This window comes from Branchiostoma belcheri, unplaced genomic scaffold (assembly GCF_001625305.1).
Source record: "Branchiostoma belcheri isolate BF01 breed outbred unplaced genomic scaffold, Haploidv18h27 scaffold175, whole genome shotgun sequence".
Lineage (NCBI taxonomy): Eukaryota > Metazoa > Chordata > Leptocardii > Amphioxiformes > Branchiostomatidae > Branchiostoma > Branchiostoma belcheri.
This window is the reverse complement of record NW_017803213.1, coordinates 470,796-494,484: the sequence shown is the minus strand read 5'-3', so window position 1 is coordinate 494,484 and position 23,689 is coordinate 470,796. Positions and strand designations below refer to the sequence as shown.

The 23,689-nt window shown below is 43.3% G+C and overlaps 4 protein-coding genes across 6 annotated transcripts; 3 read left to right on the top strand and 1 right to left on the bottom strand.

Moving 5' to 3' along the window:
• Positions 1 to 984: 984 nt before the first annotated feature.
• On the top strand, positions 985 to 8,722 carry LOC109467099 (peroxisome assembly protein 26-like). 2 transcript variants are annotated; one of them, XM_019765006.1, is made up of 8 exons: positions 985 to 1,137; positions 4,421 to 4,563; positions 4,969 to 5,109; positions 5,339 to 5,603; positions 5,829 to 5,868; positions 6,109 to 6,240; positions 6,455 to 6,493; positions 6,978 to 8,722. In XM_019765006.1, exons 2-7 carry the CDS (start codon positions 4,460 to 4,462, stop codon positions 6,475 to 6,477), a joined length of 705 nt encoding a protein of 234 aa, XP_019620565.1. In that variant the 5' UTR covers positions 985 to 1,137; positions 4,421 to 4,459; the 3' UTR covers positions 6,478 to 6,493; positions 6,978 to 8,722. The 2 variants fall into 2 exon arrangements, with proteins under 2 accessions (XP_019620565.1, XP_019620564.1); XM_019765005.1 differs by lacking the exon at positions 6,455 to 6,493.
• LOC109467096 (dnaJ homolog subfamily C member 21-like) lies at positions 1,221 to 3,688 on the top strand. The gene has a single exon (XM_019765002.1). The coding sequence runs from the start codon at positions 1,517 to 1,519 to the stop codon at positions 3,161 to 3,163; it is 1,647 nt and encodes a 548-aa protein (XP_019620561.1). The 5' UTR covers positions 1,221 to 1,516; the 3' UTR covers positions 3,164 to 3,688.
• On the bottom strand, positions 7,950 to 18,542 carry LOC109467101 (DNA-binding protein HEXBP-like). 2 transcript variants are annotated; one of them, XM_019765008.1, is made up of 7 exons: positions 18,421 to 18,542; positions 15,569 to 15,721; positions 14,848 to 14,907; positions 14,358 to 14,426; positions 13,821 to 14,058; positions 12,694 to 12,751; positions 7,950 to 10,515 (listed from the first exon to the last, which is right to left on the bottom strand). In XM_019765008.1, exons 2-7 carry the CDS (start codon positions 15,702 to 15,704, stop codon positions 10,510 to 10,512), a joined length of 567 nt encoding a protein of 188 aa, XP_019620567.1. In that variant the 5' UTR covers positions 15,705 to 15,721; positions 18,421 to 18,542; the 3' UTR covers positions 7,950 to 10,509. The 2 variants fall into 2 exon arrangements, with proteins under 2 accessions (XP_019620567.1, XP_019620566.1); XM_019765007.1 differs by lacking the exon at positions 12,694 to 12,751.
• Positions 18,543 to 20,014: 1,472 nt separating this feature from the next.
• Positions 20,015 to 21,681, top strand: LOC109467127 (kinesin-like protein KIN-UC). Its single transcript, XM_019765060.1, has one exon. The coding sequence runs from the start codon at positions 20,136 to 20,138 to the stop codon at positions 21,237 to 21,239; it is 1,104 nt and encodes a 367-aa protein (XP_019620619.1). The 5' UTR covers positions 20,015 to 20,135; the 3' UTR covers positions 21,240 to 21,681.
• The last annotated feature ends 2,008 nt before the right edge of the window (positions 21,682 to 23,689 follow it).

The following is a 23,689-nucleotide window of genomic DNA, read 5'->3' as shown; positions in this document are numbered from 1 at the left end:
GCAAGGACATGTGATTGGTGCACCAGACTTACAGTGCACATGCCAATGTCAATCCTGAGGAGAAGGAGTAAGGGGGAAGTTAAGGATGAAGTACTATAAAATGTAGTCCTTTTCACCCTGTTAGCATTTCATTTGGGAGTTCTTTGTTGAAATGTGCTGCTTAGGGATGTGGTATATTAGTTACTGGGTACTATTACAAGCTATGATCTTGATGCGAAAGCTTGGCTCTGGAATGGGATAGTTACAGCACCAGAAGTCAAAGTTACCAAAAGATATTCTGAGTTTGAGAGGACAAAAGATGTAATGGTTGAAAGCAACCACATTTGATATGGTGTTCTACCCTGAATTTTTCATAAATTTCACAAAAATGTGAACCTGTAGATTTATTGAAATGGTAAGTTGAAGCAATGGTAATTGTATATAGTAGGTACGTTGGCATGTTAAGTGTATACTGATGATGTAGTAGTAAGAACTGTTGACAAATACAGAAATAAATCATACTGAACCTGTCTATTGCCTTCTGGTCATTAGTATTCTTGTGTGCATTGCATCAGCCTTTAGTTAGATCAAGAATGGGTATGTAGAGTAGAGTAGATATTCGGGTTTCCGGTTGGGGCAGCTCTATAATTTGTCGATCCGTAGGAAGAAGATTGCTTCCTAACCTGTTAATTGTTCTCAAATATAACCTAACTGGCATGCTGTAACTTCAGGGCACAATGTCAAACATAGAAATATGTCATTCCAAACATGTCATTTGGGATAGCTGTTGTGCAAATGTATATTGGGCCAGTCAGAGCAGGAATGCATTGGAAATCTTTTCAGCACCATGGCTAAAATGCTCTATGACAAAGTCTCTTCAGTACCATACGTGGGACGTTAAAGAATTCCAACATTGGTTTCAATGCATCCAAAGGAAAGGTTGTCCATCCATTACACACTTAGTACTTCTCCCAGGGAAGTTGTAGTATGGATTCATGCCGCTAGGGAGCGTCAGGTTATCAGTGTCCTTTGACCTGGAAGCATTGCTTCTACTATCGTCAAGCTTTCTGGCGTTTTTGTGCTGATTTCTCCGCTGTTCAGCCTTCTCATCGACGAAGCCTTTTGTGAAGAATGGCATAAACACCTCAGCGATCAAAGGTATGGTTTCTGTGTCTTTTGTAGTTGTGAAATTAACGTTAAGTCCTAGATACGTTTCTTTCGTGCACTTCCGGACACTTCTGTGCAGGGCGCATGCCCCGTAACGTCCTGTGAGAGACCGGTGTAGGGGGGGCAGCACTGCAGTCCAACCTTGGCCGTTTCAGCAAAGTTTTGCGTTTCAAAACCCTATTTAAGGTTATAGAAAGTGGAGTTTGTTACAGATATCATTTTCAACAACAACGAATTGCAGTAGATTGAAAGGACAGCACGAAAACGTGGCCATCAAACGTTGCCGGTTGCAGCGTAACTCGCACGTGTTGCGCAATAATTGTACAGTAACATCTGACCATCAACTGAAGAACGAACGGACAGTTCCACGATGCCCAGGTGTCACTACGAGGTGCTCGGCGTCCAAAGGAACGCCACGGACGACGATCTGAAGAAGTCCTACCGGAAACTCGCCCTGCGGTGGCACCCCGACAAGAACCCGGACAATGTGGAGGAGGCCACCGAAACTTTTCGTGAGATTCAGCAGGCGTATGATGTCCTGACCGATCCTCAAGAGAGAGCCTGGTACGACAAGCACAGGGAGGCTATCCTGAGGGGAGGGCTGGGGGAAGATTACAAAGATGACAGTGAGGACTTGATGCAGTATTTCAGCAGTGCGGTGTTCTCTGGCTACGGTGACGATCACAAGGGTTTCTACGCAGTGTACGGAGATGTGTTCAAGAAGATTGCTGAAGAGGATGCTCGATTTGTGGAACCAGACGAAGACGAGGAAAAGGCGCCAGACTTTGGAGCGCCTGACTCGGTGTATGAGGACACTGTAAGGCCCTTCTACGCCTACTGGCAGAGCTACTGCACCAAGAAGTCGTTCGTGTGGTTAGAAAAGTATGACACGAGGGAGGCGCCGAACCGACGGGTGGCCCGGCTCATGGAGAAGGAGAACAAGAAGTTCCGAGACAAGGGGAAGAAGGAATACAACGAGACAGTCCGGCAGCTTGTGGCGTTTGTGAAGAAAAGAGACAAGAGGGTCCAGGCGCACAAGAAGAGAGTGGAGGAGAAGTTAGCCGAGCAGGCCAGGCTGGCGGCTGAGAGGCACGAGCGGTTGAAGAGAGAGCAGGCTAAGGAGGTGGAAGGGTACAAGGAACAGGAGTGGATGTGTGCATCAGGGCTACAGGACGAGCTGGCCGACCTGGAGGCTCGCGTGGCACAGGAGTTTGGAGACAGCGACCAGAGCTGGGACGAGGAAGAAGAGGAGGAGGAGGATGGAGAGGGAGAAGAGGAGGAAGAAGAAGAAGAGGAAGTCTATGATGATCTCTACTGTGTGGCTTGTAATAAATCCTTCAAGACAGACAGAGCATTAGCCAATCACGAACAGTCCAAGAAGCACAAGGAGAAAGTGGCCATACTCAAGCAGCAGATGGAAGAAGAGGAGGAGGAGGTAACCATGGCAACAGAGGAGGCAGATGCCTCCACAGATACTCCTGATGTCGATGTTAGAGCAGGATCAGAAGAGGAGGAGCAGGCAGAATGGGAAGAGAACACTCCAAAGCCCAAACTTTCAAAAAAGCAGAAGAAAAGGAGGCGGCAACAACAGAGGGAAAACCAGCCTTTGGAAGAAGATCTACTCGACCAGTTAGAGGTAGAGCTAGAAAATGTGCATGTTGCCACAGACAAGGATAGCGAAGGTGATGTACCAGATGAAGAGCCTTTGCTAACAGAGGAACAGACATCTGAAAACTGCCCAAAGCCAAAGAAACTGACAGGGAAGAAAGCCAAGGAGGCCAGGAAAGCTGCTAGAGGAGCAAAAGGATCGTCACAAAGGGACACTCCCAAGGACGTGCCCCAACCTGCGACTGTTTGTAATGTGTGCATGCACGAGTTCGCCACCCGTAACAAATTGTTTGATCATATCAAGTCCACAGGACATGCCTTACACCTGCCTTCCCAGCAACAACCCAGGGGGGATGGGGGAGGGGAGCAGGGAGGGAGGAAGGGGAAAAGGAAAGGAAAAAGGCAGTAGCTCGTCTAGTGCTTAAATTGTAAGATACTTTTACAACCTTTTTACTTCTGGGTTTGTGTGTCTGTCCTCACAGAGAAGGTTGACAGCATGGGGAATAGGGAAAGAGTGATAGGCAAAGTGGCAGGAGGTAAAAAGGTCAAACACAGGAAAAGGGGGTAAACTTGAAGGTCCTGAAAAACAAATACTTGCTGGAAGTCTTGTTTGATATGGCAGTTTCAATGTTATAGTTAACTTGTGGAACTGAGTAATACTACATGTAGTAATGTTCTTGATTTATGTCATGTTCCAACATGCATAATGGATAAACAGTCCTGTAACATACAAGTTTGGTTGTATTCATGAATAAAAGCAGATAGGTGGAGTTGTGCTGAAATTTTGCTTATCTGTGTTTGTATGAACTGTTCAGCATAAATACTGGTAGTTCTATTTTGAAATTTGTTATTCTATATCTGTATGATCATTGGATTTCAGGAAGAAAGAATTAAATGAATGAATAAACTACTTTCCTATGATTTGTATGAACAAGTTGTCTGAACATTTTTATGTTTGTGTTCCCTCTAAGTTGCTTGGTGTTTGAAAGATATCCAATTTTCATCTCCCATTATCAGTCAATATATCCAATCATTATGCAATATTGCATTTTGGGCATTTTTAATTCATATGTTCTCACCATTATATTTCAGACTCATAAACCCTTCTATCATATCTCCAAGCTGGCTACAAGACAGTATCAAACTGGCAGCCTAAGACAGTACATTGTACTAGTATCTAATATATAGGCCACTCGATAAAAGCCTCAAGTCAAAGCCTAAACCTCTGCTTGGAGAGCACCTTCTGTCCAGCCCAGTGATCCCATAGGCCCACCCACCTCTGTCAGAATATAGAAATACAAAACAAAAAAACAAACAAAAAAAATGCTAATCTCCAAGCAGATCTTTTGGTGGGGGAATTGTTACAGACTGGCCAATGCCTTGGATACTGTCTTCCCCCACCGAAGATCTGCTTGGAGATTGCCATGCTCTAATTGGTTGAACTGTTAATTTGATTGACCATGTCCATCTCACTGTGTGGAAGACAAGTCAGTGGTGCCCTTATAACCTCCAAGCAGATTCTGTGGGACAACGGGAGTGTACACTGTATATTGACCACCTGTAACGTGGGGCGCCTGAGGCCAGTGGATACAGGCGGCCAATATATCCTTGCCCCACAGAATCTGCTTGGAGATTAGTGCCCTTACACTTAAGCTTCTTTCTCTAGAGAAACATCTGACTGGTACCATGTGACCTGGACTTCAAGATGGGGACACTGAAAGCTGCAAACGACTTACTCATTCTGAGGCAGTTTGAGGAGGCACTGGATCTTTGCAAGAATGAATTGAAGGGCCTTCCAGATGACAAAAGGTACAAGAATCAATCATTATGTACCTTTTACTCAATGGTCATCATGACCTACCATAAAACGTTTTTTGTTAAGTTAGTCATTCCTTTGTGTAGTGAAAGTTGAAATTCATCCAAAACCAAAGTGGATCATGCTTAAATTACTGATACGTCACTCCATTTGTACATGATTGAAGAATAGCCTTCACCTGGCTTTCCTAAAGAGGTTAGGATAGTAGAATTCATAAAAATTGTGAAGAATGTGTTGTAATTGATCGACAATTAATACTGGCATATATCTGCAACACAGAAAAAATATACCTATACTCTCAATACCTCATACTCATCTTTGTATCTCATTTTGTATATAATGTTATACACATGACATGACGGTGAAAAAATTATTTGAACATCTTGATTTATTTCCAGAAATGGTACGTTGGCCGAGTCTCTGTCAGTTGTAGCAGTTCAGGCTTTTGCAGAGCTGAATCGCTGGCAGGAAGTCCTGCCATTTGTACAAGACGTGTTCGGTGGATTGGAAAAGATCCCGCCACAAGTGCTGCAGCTATGGTCAGTCAGGAGGAACAATTGACCTTCCAGTATTTCTCAATTAATCTGCACAGGAATTTTAATGTCATACAAGTGTGGCATAGTCACAGACAGTCACTTGATTTTGTGTTGAAAACTGTTAAATCTGTTTGCTTGCTCCCCTTCACTCATAGAAGCTGTGAGATAGGATTCCTTTGTAGGTGAGCTCTTGTCCTTTCATAACAGTTCTGAAATGTTTGTTTCCGCCCAGCATTGCTCTGCATTCTAAGATGCAAGACTTTGCGCCTATCACCATGGTAACAGAGGCATGGCTGGCCGCCCCCCAGAACCAGGAGGCAGGGGGCCTGACCAGGGTGGCTGAGGCCTACATCCTACTGGTCCTCCTGCCGCACAGCAAGTTTGATGACATCAGAGCCCTGGTGGAGGGCCATCCAATCATCACGGAGGACAGGAGAAAAGCCTTTCTCCAATTGGTAGAGGCTGAGGAGAGATCTCTGGAGGAGAGGGAAGGCCAGGTGTGTTGTTGGTTCATTCATTGATTGGTTCCCTACGTTATTTAACTTCCATCTTTTACGTATGTTGACTTTGCTATTTAACGTTGACTCCTACCTTAAGCATGATTTAAGAAGCAAGACATCTGTTGGCACTGTTGCTGGTGTGAAAAGATTCTGTGCTTGTATTTTCTTTACTTAACTTTTGTTCAGTTTTTTAGTCTAAAAGAATTCTCTATTCCCTTCCAGACCAGTAGTCAAGGTGCAGACTCTGTAAACAAGCAACAAGGTGAGACACAGTCTGCACGAGAACTGCAGGAAAGATGTTGGGTGTTTTGTCGATCTATGGAGTGAATATTCATAATTATATTTTTCTTTCTACTCTCTGCCTTTTTATGATGTTTGCTTGCTACCAGTATTTTTGGTGTGGCCTTACCCTGTTTGGTAGTACATTTGTATATACACTTTCTTGAATTTATCTGTCTCAGTTCATTTGCAAATATCTTTCTTTCCTCTTTGCCCTTCACAGGTGCCATGGTGACTGTGATGTCCTGGATCAAATACAACATGTTACCAACACGTCCGGCCAGACCTGTGACAATAGCAGTTCTTCTGGGAGTGATTGGGGTTGTCCTAACTCTCACACTGAAGAGAAGGAAAGGTAAACTAGACAACAACCTATGTAGATTGGCAAATTAATGAAATTCAACTAAGGACTTTGTATAGTGTTGCAAACAGTATGTGGATTGAATATTGTGAATGTAACAGTACAATGTTGTACAACACAATCGCACCAATCCAAGATGATTAATACACTGACCTTGATGGTGTTTGTATCAACATGTTTCCACTGTTTTTCTTGTCTTGATTCTCAGCTTTTCTTCAACTCCTTTGGTGATTAGTAAACCAGTTCAGTAAGTTGCAATGTATTTTTCTTCTCTGAAATGTGTATGTGATCTTCATGCTTCCTACTTATTTGGCATTATTTTCCTTAAACTTATCATGTTCAAGTTCATGTTCAAATATCTTTCTTTCCTCTCTGTCCTGTGCTCATTTTCTTCTGTACCATGTGGTAGGAAGTGGTGTGATAAAACACCTTGCAAAGAGCTTTCAGACCTTCCTTTGCAAATCTTGATTTATCCTTAGACTGATCACTAATGCTTCATTCTTACGCCATAATTTATTTCCTTGGTTTTGGGACATTATAGGTGAACAGAGCAAATGGACAGCATGAAGTCAGAAGGAAGGGAGAAAAACTTGAATATGGACGTATAAAACGATTGTACCAAGGCATTTTTCTGTCTATTTTCATAATTGTCATTGTACTTGTTTTGAATGATACATAGAGTTTGCATGACCAATTTTTTATGATACATAATTATATTCTTTTCCTGGCAGTGTCATCAGGTAGCAGACAGGACATGGCTCCCATGCTGACTACCCTGGGAGGAAAACTGGCCTGGCTGTGGCAGCAGCTTTTTGCACCTTATCACATGGCAAATAGCTAGCTAAGAATTTCACTGTACATCTGAACCATTTAGATGTATGCTGTGCAATGCAGCAGGGGGTTTCCTGTGGTTTTATAGCCTAGCTATGTAGCTAAGGCATTATGTCACCTTGTTTTCTAGTGGAGCTTAATCTTCTTAATGCAATTTGTAAGGCATAAAAATAATTCAATTTGTAGTCATGTCTTATCATTCAGAAATAAAATTTTATCAAAATTCTGATGTATAAAGTTGTTACATACATAAATTTGTGTTGGTAAGTCCAAGTAGTCAACCCTAGCCAAATCCGTCATGCAAGAACCAGTAGCGGGATGAAGAGGTAGCCTCTACCAGGCACCTCACATCACTGGAAAAATAGTAGAAGTTGGCCGAAATAAAGTATACTAGCGAAGATCCCGGGCCATAGAAGAGCCAATTCATGACCCACGTGGGTCTTCTCTGGTATACTTTATTTCGGCCAATTTCTACTATTTTTCCAGCGATCCGCGGTGCCTGGTAGAGGCTAATGAAGAAGGGCAGGCAACAGAAACAATTGGGATAATAATATCAAAGAATTGACCAACATGATACAGTGGAATGTTAAAACCTAAAAGGGTTTTCAGATCATCTGTGGTGTGTCAATGGCACTGGTTGAGTACAGGGATGGATGAGTTGAATGCGATATTATTTCATGGACATGAACTTCAGCTAAGGGACATAAATGTATGACATGTTCTCACCAGCTAGATTTTCTTTGGCTCAACTTTTTGGAGGAATACATATTGTCCTGAACCATCTCCAACTTCAACTGCACACACACACATCAAAGACTTTAGACTGCGCTCAAATCACAGCATACCATATAAAAAAACACTGGACACAGCGGTCTCCTCCAACGCCTACTTTATTGTTATAAAATAGGTTTTGTGGTCTCCCCAGCAAAGCAGACATAACTACAATATTGGTACCTGCATCCTATCGCTCCTCCATCTCTCCTTAGGTGTCCAGCTAAACTAGTCCAAAAATAATTTACAATTTTTTCTTTTTAAATCTGTGCTCAATAGTGCTCTGTAAACAAAATAAGAGCTCTGATACAGAATTCGCCTGGTACATCCTTTCCAACATACAGCACCTTCAAGGTTTTTTTTTTTTTAAGTTTTGTCCATGGCACTTTAGTAACTTCTCCAAATATGACAATGACACTGCGGTGTCTTGTGTACCTCCTTTTTGGTACATCAGAGTTTAGTTTAACACCCCCTGCCATTCTTTCCTGTGGCCAAGACTGGCAGCTGGGGTGTCAAACTGACACTTTGACCAGAACAGTTAGTTTGCCAACAAAGCAAGAATTCCAGTTGGGATGACTGACAATTAACAGTTGAAAATGGTTGACAATGCCATCTCTATATGGTGAAAGTAAAAGTAAAGTTCAAGTCACAAGTGCATTTTTCTGAAAATTCTTGACTATAATGTCATGTACAAAACGAGCTTTTCAAATTGCACATGCAATTGTTTTTCTTTTTATCATGCCAATCACCCCAAACAAAATATTTGCACTGAACTGTTTTATTTCCACCTCTCCTCTCTCCTCCAGGGGTCACTGTTTCAGGCAGGCTGGGAAAAAAGGCAGTTGAAACAGCGACCCCCTCGTCTGTCTCACAACAGACAACTTTCAAACATGGCTCCCGACGTAGCAGCCTCGCTGTCATGGCGGCGACAGCCAGGCTGAAACTTTGGTAATGATAGGCACAAGAACACATGTGAAGTCCTCCTCTGATCGCACACTGGAGCCACGTTTGAAAAACACAGATGATAAACTTTCCTGAGTACGGAGCATTTTCTGCTAGGCGCCTCCTCACTACTCCTGCCACAATGATAGTACTAGGAACTCTGCTGCCTCCACAGCGAGAAGTTATCTAACTTCAATAGGTACAATGCAGAAACACTGGTCTTCTTATCTCAGACCTTAAATGAATGAAACAATTATACTGGAGACCCCTGGGAGACAAGTTATGCAAAAGCAAAAATTACTGTACTTCAAAAGCAGGAACTCGCAAACAACATGTTGTGAATGAAGTTAGAACATTTTGTTCTGTCATGTTCAAAGAAGTATGATGCACAAGATTGCAGCATGAGTAGTTGATAGTTCTAAATTTAGAACTGTGTGGTCTAAGTGAGTACTTTTCTTCTTGGTGTTGTACGAACAATTTTTGCATATTGTCTGCAGAGGTCTCCGGTAGTGCTCTCGTCTCTCCTCCACTCATGTGTATAAATTCGTGGGGTAACAACTTCTTAAGTCTTAACTGTTGCCTTAAAGCATTACGGGTTCTTAAACAAAGGCTATAGACTGCACTGAGTACTATACTTCTACGTGTGATACATTCATACCTATCCACCTACAATCACTAAAGCATATCATACCTTCACTACAGAAAGTCAGAAAATCAAAGAATTGTCTTGGCTTCATGCGAGTGGGAACAACTGTAGAAATATTGGTTATCATACTGCATTGACAAAATCCACATGCAACTTTCCATGGTAATACTAACTGTTACAGTTTCTAAACTGCCAACTGATGCTGTGCAAATACTAACTAGTAAGAGAGAACAAAGTTGAAAAGGATTCTTTATATGAAGGATACCCACTGTTGCAAACTGTCAATCACAAACAAAAATGGCTGATGCAAAAGCAACTTCTCAGTAAACGTTGCTCTTCTACCTATTACGTCCTTTGGAGCGATGGGAGTCCTGTGGTTAGGGAGGGAATCAGGCACACTGATTCCAACTTCTGCTGAGATTAGAACTCCAAATATCCCATGTGCTATGTAGAGAATAGAATAAAAATTGTCAAAAACGAGCAGTGTTTCTCCATTGTCAACCCGAAACCACAGAAGTCCACATCCATCCAAAGGTGTCTACAAAACCTGGGGAACTCCAGGTCCGCCCTCCCCTTTACGCCACAGATGTGAAAATTAAGTTGGTTCACCGCCTCGTTACACCTGCACTTTGCAGTTAGCATCTGCACACGCATGACGTGCATGTGCACACACCTCCCCATGTGCAACGTGCCCCAAACAGTGCAACACAATCAACGAACTGCAAAATAGTAGCTGCCCCCTGACCACTCCAACTCCCCCTCCAACACTACACAAAATTTTTTGTCAAGATTATACATAGGCTGATATAATCGGTTTAACATAACATCAGGTGTTTGTAAGTTTATTTTTATTCTTATACACGTCCGTTGTGCGAGCTCTGCCGTACTGACTCCACCCTCCACAACTCTTGGGGCAGGGGTTCGTCCGTAGGAGATGCCAAAAGCTGATCCTAGGTCAGAGGTTGAATCTTCACGCAACTGAGGAGCACTCGCGAGCAAAGTGCCCCGGCTCACCGCAGTTATAACAATTGGTGCTGACGGTGGGGCAGTTGCGCGCCTCGTGACCAGGCTCGTTACATCTGGAATATAAAAATGGAAGAGACATTTTCATCACATTGGTCATTACTACTATGAAGTACTTATTGAATTATACTTTATACTGGTATAGTTTCAAAAACAACACTAACTTATGCTAGAATGCTAAGCAGAACTATGGTAATAACAAACTGTTCTGTAGGCAACAGTTTATCAACAGAATATTTAATGTATCATGTACATATACATTGTATACACTTCTTCCCTAGGCTTTAATTTTTTCTTGCACATTCTACAAGAATTAAGCTTTCTTGGCCTATTCCAATCAAACCAGTTCAAACATATTTCAAAGTACAACACAGTAACCATGCTTCTGTTGCTAATCATGAGACGGCTAACGAGAATGCCAGCATATAGGATTGTTTATAGAGGCTGTAATCCACACCATCCAGTATAAGTTAACAGTGTATACTTGCTTATGAATGTTAGGCCACACCGATTTAATTTTATGGATGACATCCTCTGAAGACCCCCAAACTAGTGCGCGCGGGCGAAAAAAAATAAAAATCCGGCCAAAAATAAAAATGCTACAAAACCACAGGAATACAAACCTGGTATTGTGAATTTGGCGCATTACATAGCGACGTATACGACAGGCCGACACATGCTGGATTTTTGCGGAATATATGAATCGACACTGCTGTACGTATGTACTGAGTTCTTGAGTCTTGGAGCTTCGGTAGCCTGGCTGCCGTCAACCAGAGTTATCACCACCATGCACTACCCAGGCCTAAAGCCAGGCCAGAGCCTCGGAATACGTGATTCTTTTTTTTTTTTTTTTTGAGATCGGGCGAAAATCAATGCGCGCGCGGATGTCATCCATAAAATTAAATCGGTGTGGCCTTACAGAGCTTGTAGAAGTGGCAAGAGTATGATAGGGTCTAGTGATGACAACTTATATTCACCAAACCCCACAAATTGTCCTTCCCAAAACAATCTGTAGCCTAGTGGGCTTGGAGGTTATTGTAAATGAACAAAGTTTGAAATCAAAGGTTTAGTTAAGAGGTTCTCTAATGTAGCTGAGTCAGTCTGTATTTGGATTGAAAAAGGAAAGTGCCCAGAAGAGCACAACAACCACAGGAACTTCTACAGTGCATGCTCACTACAGAATTAACCAGAAAAGTAGGGTTTGGGACTAACAGCACACTACTTCTGCAACAGACACTTGACATGACCTCCTTGATTTCTGTGCACGCCAGATGGTAGAGAGCCTACACTGACTGTTCATGACTAAATGAGCAGTCCAACCAATGAAAGAATGGCAATCAGCAGTTCTACCAATGAGAGAATGGTAACTAGCAGTCCAACTAATAACAGAAGGGCAAGTAGCAGTCCATCCAATGAGAGAAGGACAATTAGCAGTTTGACCAATGAGAGTGGCTGCATGTCTGCTGAATATTTGCATTTTGTTTTATTTTGCATTTCCACATTTTGATGCAAGTGGCTTGGCTATGCAATCAGTCTACTACTAAGGCCTGAATTGAATTAGATTGTCCTGTTCAACGTGGTATAAGAGTCTAAGGAAGTTAAGCTCATTCTACTTTCAATCCCAAGCCAATAACTGTAATCTTGTGCAATATTTTCCAGATTTTTGTTTTTGTTTAAAACAAAGTAACTTAGTTATTAAGTAAAGGAACCTGAGCAAATGGCTGACAATTAATGATACAATTGGAAATTGCTCAGCTAGTATTAGTAAATATAGTTTCTGATTGTATTATACAGAACAATCCAGACAGGTATAAATTCACTAAGTGACTTCCGTTTCATACCCCCAGAAAGGTTTCCAAGCCAGTATGTAACTTGTTCCTTCCTTGATCAAATGCTAAATAAATTTCGAAGCAGATTTTCTTTCAAACAGAAATCAAGGAAAGACAAAAGCGGCTAGCTGTTGTTGTGGCTGTTATAACTGCCAGGATTGGTTGGATCCGGTGATGCCTTATGGCCAGACATGGCTCATGAAGGTAGGAAGCAAGAGCAATGAGTCGTCAGACTGGCCTACAGAACTCTCCAAGTAGTAGAATTGCCCCTTTGCAACATACTAGTTGCTGAAGTGCTGTTATGGCCAAATGGAACATTACTCGTGCTGTCTTTCCTTCATGAACTACGTTTGGTCGTCAGGACAAGTTTCCTGTACTGAGCATGGATGAAGTTGTTGTCTTCACCTGATCTTGTTCCTTATTCAAAGGGCAATCACGGGCAAAGTGGCCGCGTTCCTCGCACCTACGGAACCAAGACAGAAGGACAACATGTTTTTTTTTACACACTAGGATATTGTCTAGGGGAAGGGGGCTGCAGAGATTTAAGAGTTTGTTTTTCTTGAGCTAATCCATTATGAGAAATGATTTGCAAGAATCTGGTAAAATACTATCTTAATTGTGTGATATTTCCTTGTCATATTTAAATATTTAGCTCTTCAATTTCTAAAGCCATGCAGTTGATGCTCTGTGATTACATTTACCTTAGACACGAAGTCCTGTCATCACCATTATGGGAGCAAATCTTTTTCAAGATGAGGAATCTCATGTTATAATCTTGCTCTATAGATAATTACCATAGATAGTCTCATCATAGATCGCAAAACCGGGATTTTTCACAGTTTTTGTTGGATGTTTGATCAATGTTACATCAGCAATTTGCCAGTTGCAGGTGGTATATTTTCCGACAACACTTGAAAACTACGGACTGGATTCTCATGCTTGAATACAACCTTAAGAAATGTTATGCACAATACATTACAGGTTTTGGACAGGTGCAATACATTGTGCCATGTGCTCTCACAGAGGCCTGATGTTTTCATGCCACAGGAACAAAAATAAGATGTCTTCGTTTTTACTGCTTTATTGCCTCCCAAAATACTATCATTGAGGGTCAATTATAAATCAGCAAGAGTTATCAATTTTCATCCTGTACACTTGTACTGTATGCTTAGTTTGTCATAATTATGTCATACATTCTTATTACTGCATTATTCTTAACGTAAGTAGCACATTTTTCTAAAGACAGAAGGTTTTCTGTCTTGACACAAATGCTAGATCCCTTTCCTTTCCAACAAGCCAAAGTTACTCCTGAAAAAGTGTAACTGATTTACAGCAACATCATCACTATGTAACATTCTATGATTCTGGGTGTCAATGCATTTTTAGAGTTTCTCAACTTTTCCTGTCTGGATATTTTGTGTCCATTTCATGAGCACGAACTTTCTATCATTTTTTATGCCTTCTCAGTCTTAATAATTTTTGTTGTAGGTTTGCTTGTTGGTTACAATGGAAGGTGAGAGAAGACTCCTTACTTGAAGCACTTGCCAGCGCTCCTGGCCTCGGGGCAGTCCCTGGAGATGTGGCCAGTCTCCCCGCAGTTGTAGCAGCTGCGGCCGTCACCGCCGCGACGTGGCCGGTTGTCCCGAGACATGTTGCACTCCCGAGCCAAGTGGCCGATTTCCCCGCAGTTGTAGCACTCCTGCGACTTTGCGGTGTTGCTGGGGCAGCTGCGAGCGATGTGGCCAGGCTCGCCACAGGTGTAGCAGCAAGCTGTGATGACATGGAGAATTTGTTACTCTGAATGTGCACAGAACATAACTAAACTAGGGCACCAAAGTGTCCCATTTGTGGAGCTGTTTTATTAAATATCTATTAATGTCGGCAATTTTCTTCTCAGGGTTTCATGTGGGGGCTGGCTTGAAGTACCTGACAGAGGGGAGCAAGGGGCCAGTACCAGCCTGTGCATATAGGCAGGTACACAGGCAGGTTTGATGTGCCTCTTCTGGTCTTATTTGAGGACTTTCTACCTCCCAATTCCCCTGCAAACCAACTCCTATCTAACAACTTACGCTCATCAGACATCTGTTTGGGGCAGTCGCGGGCGATGTGGCCTGACTCCCTGCAGTTGTAGCACACATCTGTAATGATAGAGAAAGAGTAAGATGAATATTGTCTCATATACTACTTTCACAACAGTTATGTTTCATGCTGTGTCAACACATGACAAAGACAGTGGATGGTACAGTGAAACAGGTGCAAAACAGTTTTGTACATTAAAATAGTTAATATTCTTGCAATTCTAGAGGTTGTATAGTTGTTACATGTGCACCTGTCACACACACACAGAAATGTGGGATTCATTATATATTATATACAGTGTGTAATGTTTTGGGTTCCCAAATTGCATTCATCTTATCCAACAACCTGTACCATGTATTGATGGCTCAACCTTTCACTTCATCTAAAACGAAAACGCCCAAAAGTACTGTAGCCTAAATAGACATTTCACAGAAAAATTTAATTATCAACCAGGAACTTTTTCCTTTCAGTAAGTCTTACCGTCAGGTGAAGTACAATCCTTGGCAATGTGTCCCTTCTGATTACACCTGAAGCAGCGATCTGGGGGTAGAAAATTATGTCATTTGTATAAAACAAGGTTTGCAGTCTGTGCAACTTTCTTCACTACATCATGTAATACAATGCGGCAAACTTGTATTACAAGCTTTGTATTACATGTATCCAGCATCATGTACAGTCGGTTAAGCTGTCCAAGTAGACCACAAGTGGTCACAGTGGCCAAATGGTCCTTATATAGAGGTGGTCACCTGTAAAGGTTTTGACTGTATACTATTCAGTGTACAATATACTTTTTTGAACCAGGTTGCCGCAAAAATTAGGTTGCGCATCAGAATTTTAGGTTGCCCCACCTATAAGTTACTACTTTCTTCAAATTAAGTAATGTTACATACATAAGCCTTTGACAATATTTATAACAGCCTTTAGTTAACTGATACTAGTAATAGCCATTAATACCTAAAATTAAAAAGCATCTGCCGGATACAGTGGTGCAAGCCAAGTGGGCATGATTTTGGGGAGGGCATTCTTTAAATTCAGGTAGCACACTGGGCTACCTAGGTTCAAAAACCCGGGGCAACTGGGCTACCAGATATTTTGCACGCTGCTATTACAAAATTACTGAGCTATGATGACAATGTTTACTGCTTCAGTACTGTAGCATTGCGGTGGGACGTCAGATCACCACTGAGCGAAGAAACCTCACCTTCCGAGCGCCTGCCACGGAAGCCACCACGAGATGGGCCCCGCCTGGGTCCACCGCCGCCGCGACCGCCTTCCGAGGGACATTCCCTGGCGAAGTGGCCAATCTCGTGGCACTTGTAACACTCCCTGTCACTCATTCTGAGGGCAGTCAGCACTGGGTGGAGTGGAGGAAATAGCATTATTAGAAGATTCACCATCACCGTTATTATATGCACAATCAACAGAATATCTCTTGGACTTCTAATTTTCATCGAACCCAGCGTTGTCTTTCAGATTATGGTGAGACAAGCCCTTTTCATGACAGGAAGCAAACACTGAAAGCTTATGGCCCCTGCATGCCCTGTTTTGTGAGGCGTAATCAGGTCTTTTCAGTCTTCATAATTTATGGGCAGCCACCCAAAATTAATGCAATTCAAGCCTTAAGATCTTAAGTAATTTAAAATCAGCTCTGAGAAGTAAACATATTCCTTAATTGGTGGAGAAAAATTTGAGCAATTAATTTGTAATCACTGCCTACTCCCATGCTGGGCCCCCATAATAATAATTTTGGTGGTTGGACAGAATGTTGGTGACAGGTGTAACTGTGCTGTCATTGATGGTCATTTCAAGCAATGTAATGGTCACTTGTATTGTTTGTAAGTAACACATGCACAACTTCTTGTCATCCCATTTTTAAGGGGGTCAGCAGTACAAAAGATGAACATTTCTTCCATTTTTACTAGGTTTCACTGAGTTCCAAGAACTAAACCAGGCTAGCTCTAGAAGATCAACTGGTACTTATCATAACCATCCAGAAATTCACTAACTTCAATCACTATAAATCTATGACATAATTCATAGCGGGGCAATACATGTAATTTTGTTTTTTTTGGCGAACGATTCACCACATATGGGTGGGGGCCTCCAAGGGGGGGTCCCGACAACGCTCTACGCTAAATTTTGAGAGCTGGCTACGTATTACGCTGAATTCCGGACGCCTCTCTACGCTCTACGCTAAATTCGAAAGATTCCGCGAACGCACTATGCAGAACTCAATCACCTAGCAACTGCATGTTTGCGTGAAAACCTTTTGATTTATCACATGTAGAGGTGACATAACTTGAATTAAAAGTAGTAACCGGCGGTCACTTTCTTATACATTGAAAGTATAGAATACAAAACGGGGTATTCAGTACTAGTATTTACCGCAGGTACCAACTTGACCACGGGTCGATCGCCCGAAGATCGGAAGGCGATCCGTAAATGGAGGTAACATGGCCGTAGCCAGGATTTTGAAGGGGGGGGGGCAACGAGCGCCGTAGGCGAGCGCCGAAGGCGCGAGGTTCCTAGGGGGGTCCGGGGGCATGCTCCCCCGGGAAATTTTGAAAAATGAATCTTCTGAAATGGCATTTCCTGCGTTTTAGAGGGTTTCAAAGAAAAAATCAGAGATAACTTTTTCAATGACAAAGTGAGCAGTTTTCCTACGACGGATTCCAGCCTTGCTGGTGACACGAATCAGTCCGTCTTTTAAAGAAAAGTCTTGGACCTTTAGATAAAAAGTGGACCAAAAAGTGGACCTTTGAGCCTTGTGGGGTTGTCGTCCGAAGGTAGAAAAGGCCGCAAACAATACAGCGTAATTTGTCAAAACGACTCAGCTGCCGAATGCTGACGGTCCCGCGTTACCCGTCACCCGCACAATGACGGGGATGACATTGCTCTTTTCGGGAGTGTCCTCCATCACCCTGGCCGTTGATCAGCAATGATGTTCCCGCTAAGAAACGTCTTGAGGGCCCCTATATTGGGCATTACAAGTCATGTGGTTCTAAGGCCTTCATCTGTGGCCATCTGTGGCGTTTGGCCAATGGTCCTCCTGTACGTCACCGATGGTAAGGTCAATCTCGTACCCAGCGCACTGTGGGATCATTCCCATGTGTTGCCTTGTTCTTGTGTATGGCTCTGGGAACAAGTCTAGTGGATTGTTCGATTATATAGAAGGGGATAGAGCAAGAAAGACCTCGAGCGCCGCGACAACCCGGAACTTGCGAGGCCTCGAGTTCCCGTTTGCGGCTTGGATTACGCTCTACGCACAATTAATCGATTACGCTTTACGGTTAATTCCCGATAGCTACAACGCATTACGTAGATATAACACAGCGAATTACGCTCTTCGCCAAATGCGCCAATTACGCTCTACGTTGAATTAGAGGGTCCGTCTACGCTCTACGTAGAATTAAAACGGCCGATTACGCTCTACGGAAAAGGGCTTGGGGGCCCCCATGGGTCCGCTGGGCTTTTGCTAGAAAGGCTTCGAATTTGATAGTTGGCCACCCACATAAATTATAATTTTATACTCCCCTCCCCCTTTCAAATCATGCCCTCTTATTTTCCACCATGGGTGTTTGTGTCAACACGCGGTAGTATGAAAACGGAGCCATCTGTGGAGGGCGTGGGTTTGTTCACGTATGGACTCTGCCTTGCGGTGGGAGGGGCAGAGGACGCGGCGAGGTTCCCGCCATATGGCAACCGTCTTTCCGTTCTAATCTACGAACCGCAGAGCCTGAACACATACGCCAACTTTGTCCTCGGTACGCTTAGAAAGTCAGCGCACAAGAATAATTCACCTGTGTGAGAAATACACCAGGAAAATCGAGGGAAAAATAAGATGAAGACTGAAGTAGATGACGCTACTTTCGGGGAAAAAAGTCGTCAGTTCCGGTCAGCGACCTTTGACATCCCGACCGAAAATTGGGATTATACCAGACATCAGAGCGAAACGAAACAATACAAGTTGCACTAAGTGGCCTCAGTGTCTTCTGTAACGTTTCACCGGAGAGAAAATGACGGATTGGCGGTCTAAATGAGTGAAAATCTTACCTGTTCGCCACGGACTGAGAAAGTGCGTACCACCACTTACACGTGTTTTGCACACGGCACGACTGTGGTTCTTTGGGTGCCGTGTGCAGAGCACATTTCGGGCTATGACGTCGGCCGAAAGTCATCTGGATGAAGCAAACGGTGTCCTCATCCGGCCAACTAGTATCATGGGTATACCTCCATGCTAGTATCAAAGTTTCTGGCATGTTCATTAAATGGCATGTAGTAGAGTGAGGACCTATCACATGATTCCTGACCTCTGACCTCGCAACCAAACAAGTGCGACAAATCAGACAGATGCCAGTATACGCGTATGCGCATTTTAATGTCGCAGGTAGGATTTAAACCAAGAACCAAGGAGCTTCAAGTTTGAAGTTCCTTGGAAGAATTGATGTAAGGGTCAAGCAACGGCGACGCTTACCGTCGGTTTTTTGACTGATACTTTGCTTTTGCAAATTTTAACATTATTGGGCTTGTTGTTGAGAAAAAGAAAAACTTCATTACTTTCTTCAGTGTAATAACTGTTGAGGCTGGACAGACTGGAACACCTAATCTCTATTCTATATATACTATATCTATATTAAAGCAGATCCTAGGGGAGGCCAAGACAGTATCAAAATGGCCAGGCAGTATCGATACGCCACACAAGGTTCTTTGCCGTGTATGAGCCGGAAGGAGACACCTGTTTGTTTTACACGGGGCACAGCGGGGGTTGGGTCTGACGGTAATGATGCATAGCTCGAGGTGTGCAGCTATTGATTGGTGTAGCCTCTACCGGGCTTCAGAAGCGGATGGAAAGCTAATAATAGAAATCGGCCATGTCTATAAACAGAAAAGATGCCAGGGGAGTTAATCCTTCAATGGACTATCTCCCTAGTCATGTGTATCAGTAGCCTGGATGCCAGACCCATAGCACACTTAGTTATCCCATGGAGATTAAGTACAAGTTTAAACCTCCTTGGTTATCCAGTGTGCACACTGAATATTACTTTGGGCCCAGTGTGCTACGGGTCTGGCATTCAGGCTACCATCTCCCATGGCATGTTATCTGTCTAGTTGGCCGATTTCTACTTTGTCCGCTGAGCCGTTTCTGAAGCCTGGGAGTATTAGAAAGTCTACTAGACTAGACTACTATTGCAAACGCCAACCCCTGCAGCTAACTTGAAACCATTGCTGCATCACCAACAGCTGACCCACTGCTCAGCCTGACCTGTAGCCTTTAGAACTATTGTGTCCATGAATACCTGGGGCACCGCGAATGTACATACAGTTTCCAAGGAACGGTAATCAACACTGGTCGTCTTGGGTTACCGCTCACCTGGACAGACCACTTTCGCCAAGATTTTGGGGTGTAACAGCAAAAGATTGTGATGTAACCTGCAATTGCCTGTGGTTTTAAGAAAGCTACACCATGTTTCATGTTTACCGCAAGTGTTTTTATTTCTAAAGGTATTCAAATTTCGGTCGAAAATAGAATGTAATAACTAATGTTTGATTGGTGTAAAAACCGAGTCACACACCCCACCCCCTCGGTAAAAATAAAAAGTCCCTTCCCATTGACATCTTAGTAAGTTGTTTTAAGGTCAAAGTACGCCCTGGTGAAGTACTCCCCTGGGAGACTACGCACTTGTCGAGTATCCAAAACTTTCCAGCTTTGTTTTCTCGAGTATTGTCGATCTCATTCTTTCAGACTGCAAGTCGTTCAGCACGGCAAAATGGCTGACACTGGTACCTATGAGGACGAATTCGAGAAGGAGACCGGTGAAAGTGCGTCCCAGCCCGCGGTGGGAGACTCTAAAGTGCCCGAGACGACGGGAGTCAACAAGGCGTCCCCTGGTGACGGCGTGTCGGGCCCGCCTGTAGCGGACGGAGATGTTCCCGACACGGCAGGTGAGAAGAGTAAAGGCGTGGACGAAGCGGACTCGGGAGCTATATCGGATGAGCTGCTTGAAGACGAGATGGAAGCAACAGTGAGTCTGAGGGACTCCGGGATCGGGCTGGAGCCACAGTCGCCCAGTCCCACCACAGAAGAACCCAAGCCTCAAGTTGCCGAGGTTCCTGTCGAGGACACAACCACGCAAGCAGAGCCGACTCCTGTCGACTCTCAGCCAGCTGAACCTTCTGTAGAGGAGCCGAGTTCTTCCAACAACGACACAACTTCTCCGACTTCAGAGACGGTACAAGATCCTGCCTCCAAGACTGACACCGAACCACCGACTCAACCCGATCTACAGGCAGAAAACGACGGTCTGAAAGAGCAGCTGAAAGCCATGAGGGGAGACTATGAGGAGAAAGTGGGCATCCTGGAACTCCAGCTTGACGGGGAGAAAGAGAAAGTCGAAGAACAAGCCAGAAGGATCAAAGAACTGCAAAAACTGCTGAGGAAACAACAAGACGACGAGCTGGCGTCTCAGGGAAGCGGAGGGGACATCAAGGAGAAGGCGAAGGCAGCGGCGTCCCTAAAGTTGGAGAGAGACTTTCTGGTTCGGCAGTACAACGAGGGGAAGACCACAGAGGAATGTTTGCGGCAAACCATCACGGACATGTTAGAGGAGAAAGAAAAGGACGAACAGAAAATCAAAGACTTGGAAGTGAGGTTGCAGAGAGCGGCCAAAGATCACGAGGCTAAAGACAAGAGGATGACTCAGTTACAGGCCGAGCTACGTGACGTCACAGCGCTGGTGACGCAGTTAGAGGAACACATGGACAGAGTCAAGGTCGAGGAGGCGCGGAGGAAGATTCAAGCCACCAAGACACAGACTGGGACAGATTCGTCTGTAGCAAACAGTGAAAAGTCTACCGTTTGTACCATCTTGTGAGAGCTGATCATGAGGAAACTTAGAGATATATATTTATTTTTGTATTCTCACGATGAAATGAGTTTTGACGTTGTCACTGTAAATACGTAACAATAATGATCATTGACTTAATTTAATAAGATTTTTATCAGTATGGTGCTTTGTATGAAATATTTTCTAAACACACATTTCACTATGTAGGCATGACCCAGGACTTGGTATGTTCTCGTGTGAGCCTCCATACGCCTGCTTGCACACGTACATGTGAATCGAAGTCCATTTTTAGAAAAAAATATTATTTCTTTAAAAATGACGCATCATACGTGGAAACAGGTATCGTTGTTTGATGTACAAAGGAGGTTGTGTATGCAGAATATTATAGAAAGAGAGTGTTTATATCATTAGAGGCCGAATGGCTAGACGATTGCGTGAATATACAGTCGTCATTCTGTTTGTCCATTGTGTGTTAACAAAAGACTCTTTAAAAGCTGAGGATCAGATTTCAGGGAGAACACTTCCGAGATTATCCCTATTCACAACTATCGGGAAAGTAGGAAAAACAACCTTTGAACGAGAAGCCCATTGTAGCAGTCTATAGAACCGGTACAGGTACGACAAAGGACTGCCCTTTTCCCGTCAAATATCTGTTTGTCCACGCCTGGTTTGATATTTACTTCAACAACAGTTTCTGTGTTTAACTTGTCCAACATGGCAACGCCCTGGGCTGATTCAGAAACTGCTGGGGTTGGGATGGATGAAAACTGCGTTAGTGTTGCTGTCCTTTATAACATTTATTAAGTGTTAAAGATGTAACAAAACACTCAATTGCAAATCGCGAAAAATCGTTTTCCTGATGTATAAAATTCGCAAATAGATAAACTGGTGAATGGACCAATTTCTACTCTCCCCATTCTACTTTCTCCAGCCGCTTCTGGGGCCTGGTAGGGGCTATGCTAAAACCACTTTCATGCATTACAAGTAGTTAACGGGAATTTCGAGGGGCGTTGCTCACGCACCGACACGCTAAAGATTTCCATTCATTTATCAAGTTTCAAGTTCGGAACTATTCATCAAAACAGTAGGCACAGACTGAGAGGAAAAACAGCTACCTAGGATTCTGGCAATTCGATATAATACGGATTTGTTCCTGTGGTAACCAACACATAACGGCTAGTTTTCGCCTGATTTGAAGCAGCTGTTCACATTCCATGGGATCGTCTGGTGTTATAAAGTTTGGTACTGTTTGCATATAGTTATATGGTATATATGGTATATTTGCATTGTAAATACACAGAAATAAGATAAACTTTATTTGAAACCAAGTGAGAGTCACAGTGAGTTCAATACAACAGTATTCAGTATAATACAGTAATATAATGTCTTAGGGTACATGTGACAAAATACATTATATCCGGATCCTGTATGTATTGCAACCACAAACAGCATGAAAGCATTCAAAGAGGCATATGAAAGCAAACAATGTTGATTTACCGGGGTATGCTCCCCTTGAGTGAATAACTGCACACACTTCTCTGCTTACTACAAACACGGTCTTTTCTCCCTGTGTTTACCTGTTTGTAGAGTTTCTGGGACATGCTAGTCTTATACACTAACAGTGCCAAACTCCAAACACTCTACCAAAGTGCCAATGTAGTACTAGTGTAATGGGGTCCCAGCACCACCAACAGACCAGTGTAACTGGTCCAGACTTGGTTTGTGAGCTTTGAGGTTCAAATCCCGGAAGCCAGGAGACTGTACTACTCATCCCCTAGTGCTTCACCAGTTCTATGCATTGGGTCTGACAAGTTACCATGCACCTGTGATGGCAGCCAGGCCTGTCCTGGTTTGAAATGATACTCAGACCATGTACAAACACACACTCACTTCACCCCGTGAGCCATTTCTTTCTTTTCTATAAATACTGAGCAAAGCCCTATCTAGGGCATCCCGCTCAGGGTGCACGGCTATTGCGGCCGGTGGGGTGTGGTGAAGAAAGTGCATGAAAACAAACAAACGAACATAAATTTGTGAATTTTGTGACTGGCCGCAATAAGCGATCCCGACTTACATCTGTGGGACGGGGTGGCCCAAGTGCAGGGCCAACCCCGTCTTGAATGTGTCGACAGATAGTTGTGTCACTAAGTGTTGTGGTAATGCGTTCCATTCTATTATAGTTCTTGGGAAATAACTGGCTCTGAAAATGTTTGTTTTGCAACTGAGAGTTGTGTATCTAAGGGGGTGGCCCCTTGTAGTGTTAGTGTTCCTTGTAATGTAATGGTGTATTGGTATGGAGACTAGATTGTGCACTGCTTTGAAGAATAGGACTAATCGTGGTTGTTGTGAGATGGGCTGATATAATTGTAAACTGATAAAAATGATGTATGAAATATGTATATGTAGTGGCCATCGAGGACCCCATGGGGATTAACACAATTCTGCAGAATTCTTCCCAGTTCCCAGAATTTCTTAAG